We start from the raw sequence: 10,614 nt of genomic DNA, 5'->3' as shown, positions 1-10,614 counted from the left end.
GACTAGCGGGGCACCGACCTCTCCTCACAGCAGGGTGGTGACAACACCTGTCAACATGTATTCTGAATACAACACGATAGAAACCCTGTCTCATAGTGGACGTCTGTCCTCACCATCTCCCCCCTCCTGAACGAGGGAGGTTTTATTGCCTTGCTGTGAATCCTCATGGTGTCTGAAGGATCTTGGTGGAGATGAGGTGGCATATTGTTCCAGTCTGGGCCTTACTGCTCTTAAAGCGCTGACACACCAACCCGATTATCGGCCGTCGGACAGTCTGGCGAGGTCGGTGACTCAAGTCTGTTCAGTGTGTTCCGTGCCGTCGTCAGTTGGAGGAGCCGCCGGCATCCATCTTGGCCGATTTGACTTGTTGAATTGGCCAGTGGGCAGTCGGACTCAATGACCAATCTGATTGGTGGAGTGCTAGCCCTTGACTAGTGAATCAGTGCACGAGAAAACCGGAGCTGACAACGCCAGTATCTTCTTATTACTAGCCATCGTATTTTCTTCCGTTCAGCGAGTAATGACAACAAGGATCCTTCTTGACTACTATCAACACACTCTGATGAAAACAATGACTGACGACAGCGTGCTCTGTGTTGACTAGGTCTAGAGAGATGTTCCGTCATCGCTTCGGTGTGTTCTGAGGCACTTTTTTGAGAGACGGGAGCCGAATGATCAGTCCGACTGCCTTTTTTGCCGACGGTCGGCCGTCGGGTTGGTGTGTCAGAGCCTTTAGGCACACAAACAGAGCAGCTAATTCCCTTGTCTAAACTGGTGCAGTGCCTTGCATTTTGGCAGGTCTAGGGACCCTGGCCAGGGAGGGCCAATCCGGCAGCCCCCCCGTCGAGCCGCTTTGTTCCAGCCCATTGCACCGTTCTGCTCCAAGGAAGTGCTGCCCCACCCACAACCACCTCCCTCCCTCCTTCCCACCTCCCACACACTCCTCGTAGGGAGCCACTGCTGAATACTGATGCAGCCGCTACACTCCACCCCCATCCCCCCCCAACACCATCTTCACTCCCACACAAAAAAAACACACACCACCCGATGAGCTCTCGACTGTGTGCGTGTGTGAACGTGCACGTAAACACAAGCACAAACTCATAACCATTCTACTTTTTTCTCTTCACGCACAACAGCCTTCAGTCATGCACAGACGCACAAACACAAGCAAATTTGCACACACTCAGACGTCCATAAATGCCTCAGAAACAGACAGATATTTACATCAGTAGCTCCCACGGACATGAGCTAAACCCAAAACATGGTACGACTCAGTTGACATCTGTTTTTTTATTTATAGTCACGTTCTTTCTGGTGAATTTGCTGCGGTACTTTACGTAAGGCAAAGCAGCCCAAGCAGACAAAGAGGTACAGATACAACTTAAAAATCTTGTTTTCATCAATGTTTAGGGGGAAGCCCTGAATGTTTAAGCTCATGACGGCAGGCGTTGCCTGTACTGTAATATGCCACTGCTTGTTTATGTGGTCTTTTATTCTGTAAATTAAATTTATTGAGTAGATTTTTATAGAGTCCTTACAGATTCTTCTTCAGTTATTTATGTCAAACACAATAAATTACCACAAGGTGAAAGTTGTGTAACTGATTGGCACAGCAGGGACTGCATCATCCATAGAGTGGTGACATGTTTTCTGTCGCCTTGATTCAGCATTTCCATCAAGCCAGATGCTCCTCTAGTGTATGCTATAAACTCCAAAGGGATGGTGCAGAAAGGGTGCGAGTGTGTGAGTGTGTGCTGCTTTAGCTGTATTCACACTAATGAACACGCATAAAGCTGTATAATTGTGTAATATGTGGCACCAAACACACACCTTTTCAAAAAGGCTCTCTAAAGAGAATGTATTTGATAATGCTGATGTCATATGGAGCATCTCAGAGTCAGTATGATCTAGAGGTCGACCGATATGTGCTTGTTTTTAAACCTCTATTTGAAAGATAAAATGTAACATTAACATACACAGAATTTCTCAACAAAAAACATTTATTGAACACTTCACCAATCTACACTTGTATAGGCCTACTTCAATTAAAAATGTGTAATGTAAAAACATACTGTATATTGTATAAATAATGTATGAAAAAAGAAATAAAAGACTAGGGCTATCTAAAGTCAATTCTTGTTCACCTTGTTTGTTAGATCATTGTTCATTTGTTGAAGTGTTTTATCTGTGTTTTGGGGATTCTACTGTTACATGTCCTGTTGACCTCATTAGGATCTTATCTGAGCACATTTCTGTCATTCAAACAACTCTTAGTTGTAATTTAAAACTCGTCCTGCCAATTTAATAAAATTAAGGGTTTTATTCATGCTCGAGTACATAGATGCAGTTAATGGATACAGGCACGGAGAACTGAAGGCTCTGTTAGCAACGATTAGCTCCGTTAGCGGTTAGCTCCAGTTAGCTCCGTTATAGGAGTGGATGAGACTGCCACGGACAGGGGTAACAACCAGACTCTGATAAATGACATTCGGGGACCTTCCACAGCGGTGTGGCCGCGGTGTTTTGTACGGTTTTATTAGTACAGTTAATCCCAAGGCAAGAACACCAGCAATATGCTACTACTACCGGTAGCGTCTGAGCCTGAAGTGACTGTGCGAGACACAGGGAGCAAGACTTCACGAGGGGAGGGGCTGGAGGCAGCTGGTCTGGGTGCGCTGTAAAAAATGTCGCCTATTCATGTTTTTAACACTAGGCTGCCCGTGATGCGCCTGCCTATTAATCGGCTTGATATACTGGGATATTGGCCGATGCCGATTATGTAAAAAAATGCCAAAAATCGGCCGATTAATTGGTCGACCTCTAGTATGATCTAAATCTAAGAATCCTCACTGGCCGACAAACTCCCTTCATCATGCTTGCTTTGTAAACCACTAATTACATTTTGGAAATGGTAGACACTACAGAAATTTTAAAATGCTGCTGGCTCATGTGGCCTAAGCATGAGCAACAAAATGCACAACTGAATAACCAGAATTTGTATTAGCCGTCTGCATCCCGTTTGGACTATATCTGACACTTGAACAATAAGTGGAGTACTTCAACAGTAGGGTATAAAAAAACCTGAGTTGGTGTATCGATAAAAGCAAAATGCGACAAAGTGTTATGGAAACATACTTAGCAAATAAATTATGTGGATGAAGCATGTGACTTAAACGTTCACTTAAGCTTCAGCTCCACCTAAGAAAAATTGCAGCAGACATAAAGATCTGTGAGGACAAGACAAGAGAGAAGACTACAACCCATTGTTGACCTTGATGCACCCAACTCCTTATATCGGCATAACGGTAGTGATTGGAAATGCACAGTCATTTGCATTCTCTTTTGCAGATTCTCTGGAAATTCGGTTTCAATTTATGCAAAATTTGGATGGAAATAGGCTTAGGCCGGTGTAAACATTTTCAAACCTGTTTGACATCAAGCCAAATACCGGACCGAACCGGTATACCAAATTTTACCACTCAGCTGCACCCGAGTGAGACTGATGAGAAAGCACTTGAGAGTTTGAGCTTCAGAATGCTCGTGGAAATGTATGTTAGCTTGCGTGGATGCTACCCCACTAATGTTACTTGATCAAAAAGAGCTACGCTATTTTATTCAGAAGGGTTAGGGTTAGTAGTTAAACTAGTAACGTTACTGCCCAACACTGCTTGCAAATGCAAGTTGGATTTAGTGCCATGAGGCCATCGGCACAGGTTGCTAATGTAGGCTACTTTTTAAATTTGCCAGAAGATGACATAGTGACAAAGCCGGTTCAACATTAGCATTAAATCAAACCGGTTTAGCCTTAAACCAGACCAAACAGGAAACCGACCCAACTCTAGATGGAAGCTTAGTGAGGACCTGTGACAGTCAAACAGGTTGAAAGTGCATTTACCTGGGGCACCCTGTGTTTTAGGTGTTAAGATGCCGACCCCGGTTAGAGTCCAGCTGGGAAACCTTTGTTGCATCTCCCCCCCCCACCAATGTTTCCGGTCATCTCTCTAATGGCACTATCTAAAAAAGGCATAAAAAGCCTAAACGACAATTTAAAAGAAAGTGTGCATGCATACTAGGGTGCACGGGTCTGTTGTATAAAGGGGGTATAAGTCAGAGTGTTTGAATGTGTATTCAAATCCATCTACTCTGCCTACTTGAGTCCAAGTCAGTGTGTGTGTGTTCAAGAAGAGAAGGGCTGCACCAGTCTACAGCCCTCCCTTTCAACCAACCCCAAAGCATTTTGACAATCATCCACTGTGGCCCTTCACAAAAATCAACATCACCTGTGACCCATGGCTTCAACTCGGTCACTCAATAGCAGGGCCTCCTGCAGGGTGGGGGTTTGGGGGCTCTGTTTGTCATGCTAATCAGCTGGCCTAACCTTAACGACCCAGACATCTGCTGGCCTGCGTGTGTCAAGCCCCACATTCAATTTGTTCCCCAGATACAAAAAGCAGATAAGACTCTTGAGGCTGGTAAGAATGTTTGTGTGTGTGTGTTCTTACTGTTGACTGGTGAAAGGGAAAAATCCTTTTATTTCTACGCATGTATAGAGCAATAATTACCAGCAGAGAAGAGAGCTAAAGTGTATGTTTGTGTGTTCGATGCCATGTTCATGCTTTCTTCTGTGTGTGTGTGTGCACGCTTCAATGTCTAGTACCCCCCACCAACAAACACACACAGCCAGGATTGACACACACACACACACACACACACACACACACACACACACACACACGTGTGGCAGAGCGCGGAGAAGGAGTGGGGGGAGTTTGTTTAATGGGCGAGACAGGGGACCATGGGGATTAAGCTCCCCCCAGCTGGAGGCTTTAGAGGAAAGGCTGGGGGCTGTGCTGTTAATTCAAGTGGGCTTAATAATGCCTGTGCACCCTCTGCCCCTGACCCTCCCACCACTACATCAGATCTGGGAGGAAACGCATGATAAAGGGAGACAAGCAGGAGGAGGAGGGAGAGTGTGTGTGTGTGTGTGTGTGTATATACAACCTGTGGCCATCTCTACAGTGGAACATGGGCTCAGGGGACTGGAGTGATTTCGCCTCCATATTACTTGCGCTACTCTCCGGCTTTGGCACCAAGCCTTTCTGTTGCTCCACTTTCACGCCACAGCCAGCTTTGTTGAAGCTGCATTAGGATTAATCAACACCCAAACAATATGGCAAATGCTATCAAGTGGGTCAGGCACTGTGTCGCTATCAAATGAGGCTTTTTCCTATTAAACCAATGAACTGTGCCCGTAACCTGTGACAGTGGATTAAAATGCACCCACTGACTAAAAAGACACATACATCCTTTTTAAACCTTAGTCTTCTTTGTGTCTAAATGGGACAACTATCTGGAAAAAACGAAATCATCGTTTATTAATTTTGTTTCCAAGATAATTTAACAATATTGCAATTTTGCTATATTTACAGTTTGTAGAAAGAAATCCTGGCAAACCTATAAAAAAGTTAAGCACTTCCACTCGGCATGCCTATAATAGTATGCACCCATATAACAAAAGCAAAATGTCAAACTGTGAAAGATGGCGGTAAACCCGTAACGAGCATCTCTGGAAAAAAAAAAGCAGCACCATCCAAATGGGGGGAAAAATTGCCTGACCCAGTGTTCAGCTAAAAGCTACAAGGCCCTTTCACATAAACTTTACGTTACCAAAATAAATTGGCTAAAGTGTCCAGGCAAAGGCAACATCTTCTATGATTCACACAGGAAACGCCTTAACATTATTTTAATGCAGTGTGACCACACATCACCACCAGTACAGCTTCCTCTGCAAGTCCTCTTCTGCTTTAAATTGAACGCATCACACATGAGAGGATCCTTGATTGTGCATATCCAGAGTGGAAATGTGCGTATGTACCGCTTTTGTTCACATCATATGGAACTCTAACACTAATGTTGCTACAGAGAGAACAAAGGAAAATGGAAGGAAAGCAGATTTGGTGCTGAGTGAGTCAGTTTGAAAGATCTGTCATTATGAGGCAGTGCTGTTCCTCCAGCTCCTTATCTTTGACACTCATATCTATACTAGTGTCACACAGTCTCCCCATCCTCGGGCCCCTGTGACAGCAGCAGCTGAGGAGGAAGGGGATTTGAAGAGGGAAGACGTGTGTGTGTGTGTGTGTGTGTGTGTGTGTTCACTGTATATTTATGTTTAAAGCCACAGTTAAGGGGGTGTGTGTGTGTGTGTGTGTGTGTGTGTGTGTGTGTGTGTGGGGGGGGGGGGTTCCAGTACACAGGTGTATTTGTAGAGGGTTGAAATGGCTTGTTGTAGCAGGTTACAGCTAAAGCAGCTGCAGAACGAGCTTTTTTTAATCCTGCGTGTTGGGTCTTAATACTCCAATCAAGCAGCATAAGGGCACTCAATTGGATTAGAAAAATAGCCTCCTATCAGGCAGGCAGGCAGGCAGGAGTGGAGTGGCCCAGCTGCTCTCACCTTGGAGAAGGTGATGGAGTTCTCAACCTATCAAGAGACCACCGCTTCACCCAGAGGAAGGGGGGGGTGGTGAAACGGGCCTCTAAAGTAGTGGTGGGCGGTATACCGGTTTTGTCACTTTCTGTCACGAGTCACGACATGGATTTTGCAATACCGTCATTACTGTGATGAACACATTTTGGTTTTGGCACACAGACGAGGGAGATCTACTTGCCAAAGGTTCTACTGTCCAGGGTTTTTGCCCACCAGCGTCTTATTTCACAGCGCCTTAGCTGAGCACGGCTCAGGAGAACAGAAGCAAGGACTGAGGCTACATCCACACCGCTACGTCTTCGTTTTAAAAGGCATATTTCTTGCTACGTTTACGCCTCGCGTCAACACTACTCCGGCATTTCCAAATAGAATAGAATAGAATAGAATGCCATTTATTGTCATTATACACATTAATTATTTAAAAGCAACTCCTTTCCAGTGTCAACAATGTAATAAAATAAGTAGTGCAAATAAATAAAAAAATTAAAACCTAGTAATTGAGGACGTAGCCTAAAAGGTTTCCTTAAAAGGTGCCGTAGGTAGGATTGCGAAGATCCAGGACTTAGCCAAAAAATTTGAACATCGACAACTTCTCAGTCCCTCCCCCCTTTCTGCTAAAGCCCAAAACAGTCTCCTAAGCCCTTCCCCCCACAAGGGAGAATGAATGTGTGTGCCTGACGCAGTTAGACACCCGCCCTGGCCATGATTGGTGCATCTGAACAGGGAGCGGTGGATTTTTGCAAATCGCACTACAGGCTGTAGGTGGTGCCAGAGGAGCCAGATTTTTTTTTTTTTTTTAATTACCTGCTTCATGTAGTTCTACTCAAACATAGGGTCAGTTTTAGAAAGTTAGTTTTATAAGGCTTACCTACTGCACCTTTAAATGGAGACGTTTGGAAACGCTGCTGACCCCGTTTTAGTTTGAAAACTCTGTTGTGCTTTAGTCTAGATGGGCAGAAACGGAGACCTTTGGAAACGATGACATAGACCCAAATGTTCGCTCAGTCCCAACATTTACTTCCCTGATTTGTCACGCCCCTATCATGTGACCCTTTTCCGGAAGAAAACAAACATTAGCCTTGACTACTTGTGGTTAATTCAACATGGATAACGAATAACAGACATTTCTGACCTTGAGTGGTCTGTGATGTGCTAAACAGTGCTAAAATACCTGTGAGGTCAGAGATCTTCGTTTTAAAATAAAAACCTAGTAATTGTGGACGTCGCCTAAAAGGTTTCCTCTTAGTGGGCCAGCTTTGTGCCATGTTTTTCCACCCGCTATCCCACAATGCCTTGAGAGGCAATAACTTAAAATAGAAAATGAAAAGTACCTGACTTTGCATCGCACCTCATTAAGTGGGTAAATACTTCACAATCAAAACACTGCGACTACTGACAGGGACCAAAATAAAAACAGTCTACTCTTACTGTTCAAACCATGTTACTGCTAATATGGCATTGCCACTGCTGAATTGTTGAACTGAAGTATGAAAAGCACCTCAAGTCTTTTGTATCCCAACTGTGCGTTTTCCCTTTTCATCTAAAAGGAGCCGTGATAAGACTGCATTTAATATAGTGACAGATATTTGATTGAGGATAAGTTACAGAGAAATCTGCCCAAACTGTAGTAGGTTTTCTTTTTTTTTTTTTTTCGATTTGCAGTTGGGAAGAGAAAAAAAAAAAAACGTCCTTTTAGATCATCAGTTTCAAGACACTTAAGTTAAACTCGGTAAGGACACACAGCTTATACAGGATTTCACTCATCTGACAACCCAGGCCAGAGGTTCCCAAATCCTCACATTCTGCTCCCTAGTCTGAGAACACATCAGCTGGCTCACCACAATCAGGCTGCCGCCGACTGACTGCCAAAGGGCAAACCCATTCATGTCACAAAAGACGTTCAGGTTCTAGCTTCAGCAAACAACTCTTCTGCTTTGAGCAGTAAAAGAACTAGCTGTGGCAACAAGACGTTTCCAGGGAGAAGCAGAGGGGCACAGTCCCTGGCAACACAACAGTCTTCTTGCAGTTGTGTTTACCTGTGCTGGACTGACACAAATGTTAGATTTGCCCTTCCAAGGGAAAGATGAAATGGCAGCCAAAACTAGGAGGTGAAAATACAAGTATGCCACCATATTTAAAGTTTCTAGTGGGTTTCTTGTGGCACCATAAGAAACCAATTGAGTTGGCTTCTATTTTCAATTCGAGTCTGGGTCCCATCCAGAAACACAATTTTTTTTTTTACCCTTGGCTAAAAGTATCACTGCTCCAAAGCAGTACTGACACAACTGGATATTTCAACAGTGACAAGTAACACAATTCTGCCAGTCACTTAACATAAATGTTTGACCAATGGGCTCAGAGCCCTCATCACTGATGAATACATGCCCTGGACTTAGTTTCTGTTACCATGGAAACTTGAGATTTGGGGGAACAGAGATGTGCGCTTTTGCAGTCACAAAACAGCCACCTGCACATAATAGTGTACAGTGATTTTTGAGTGGTTCACCAACCATACATGAAACATGACAGTGACGACACCACTTTTATTTTGACTACAGCCAAAACCATGAAAAATAAATCTGGTTTTGGCATTTTGGAAAATGCAGCCAACTGAAAATACACTGACACAAGGTTGTAAAAAAAATCATATGGCTGTGAAATATGACAGCATTCATTAGAGTTGTTTGATTTGGAGGATGCCATCATCTGGAAAAAGTTTAACAGTTTAAATTCAAAATACAAAAGGTTTTCTCTCCCATGGGGTCTCTATAAAAAAACCCAAATACACATATTCTGCAGAACTTGCCAGAACTAAACACTGCAGTTATAAACCACCAACGTTATTACTGCCAAAACGAAACCTGTTTCTTATGATACAATTATTTAAATTACAATATTCTGCCAAAAAAAAAAACAAGTTGCATGCATAATTTCCCTACCTGACCAACCTGCTTGGGTAAATCAGTTGGTGCTTACTGTAGAGCAAGTACCTAAATTCTGAACAAATGTAAAATTAAAAACCACTTACTGAGTGTCTTGATTGTGGAAACATCATGTCAATTCCTTGTTTGTTGCTTTCCTTCCCAAACACGATCGACTGAGTGCCCTGTGTTTATATTTTTCCTTGCGTTGGTCCTTTGTCCAAAGCTAACGTTAGCCCTGCCTTACACAGGAGCTGTCCAGCGGTAGCAGGATGACTAGCTAGCTAACGGTAGCCAGCAACCTCCACTGAAAAATTAAGCCGAATATAAGTGATGCACTTTGCCGTCGTTCGCGAGGTAAAAGAGTCGGTGTCTTGTCTGGGTGATGCAAGACCATTCAGCTGCAACGTTACCTGTCCCGAGCCCGTATTTACTGCGTCTGTAAACAGGAAACCACCACCAGTGCTGGTTCCTCACTGGCTAAGCTAGCTAATTCTTCAAAAGCTGTCAGTCAAAATGATCCATCGCAGTTGCAAGCCTTCCGCCTTTAACGCACAAGCGGCAGCGATGCGAGCTCAACGCGTGTAAATTAAAAACGATATGAACACAGTGGTGTTTGGATTTAGTTGTTGAGCAGAGAGAGGGTAATGGTTTCTTCCTTCGCCTTGTGGTGGTCCTTTAAAGCTTTCAGTTCGCTCGCTTCAGCCAGCTGCGACTGATGAAAAAGTAAGAGAAAAAAAAACTCAATTCTCAGAAATAACAAAATGTCTGCGGGTTCGTTTAAGTTCAATCCAGTTTCGTCCAGCGGCTACAAATAAGTCGCGCGAGTGAAAAGACAATCTGTGTTGTCGCTCAGACGGCTAATCAACATCAAATTAAAATGATCCCAGGCTTGAGTTAAACTCTGAACGTTTATCCGAGGAGTCGTGAAGAAACAGAGTGGATTTGTCAGCGGTGGTGAAGCTAGAAAGTCAGTCCATTCCTGGAGCTGTGGGTAGACGCGACGCTGCTGTGCTGCTGAACGCCCCACACAGAAACAAAGCGGCTAGATGAGCGGTGACCGCCGTGGTGCCGCGCAGATCTACACGCCGCAGATCTACCTTATCAGCCGGCTGATGTCTGGGCAACTAGCGCCTCGTGTGGACAACTCACCACAGTCTCACAGTCACTGGAGGGATGATATGGTTATATCAGTGCACTGGACAA

At 44.1% G+C, this 10,614-nt stretch overlaps 1 protein-coding gene across 4 annotated transcripts in view; it reads right to left on the bottom strand.

The window, feature by feature from the left end:
• Positions 1-10,453, bottom strand: part of tle5 (TLE family member 5, transcriptional modulator) — a 43,369-nt gene extending 32,916 nt beyond the window's left edge. For 2 of the 4 annotated variants that reach the window (XR_004898880.1, XM_031307444.2), the window contains exon 1: positions 9,516-10,449. Coding sequence is in view for 3 of the 4 variants with exons in the window: in XM_031307444.2 (XP_031163304.1) it covers positions 9,516-9,542 (27 nt within the window). In the remaining variant the exon portion in view is untranslated. Of the gene's footprint in view, positions 1-9,515 lie in introns of all 4 variants that reach the window. The other 2 variants (XM_031307446.2, XM_031307445.2) reach the window with 2 other exon arrangements.
• Between the last annotated feature and the right edge of the window lie 161 nt (positions 10,454-10,614).

Source organism: Sander lucioperca, chromosome 11, assembly GCF_008315115.2.
Source record: "Sander lucioperca isolate FBNREF2018 chromosome 11, SLUC_FBN_1.2, whole genome shotgun sequence".
In the NCBI taxonomy this organism is placed as follows: Eukaryota; Metazoa; Chordata; class Actinopteri; order Perciformes; family Percidae; genus Sander; species Sander lucioperca.
The sequence above is the reverse complement of the archived record's forward strand: the minus strand, read 5'-3'. Positions and strand labels throughout refer to the sequence as shown.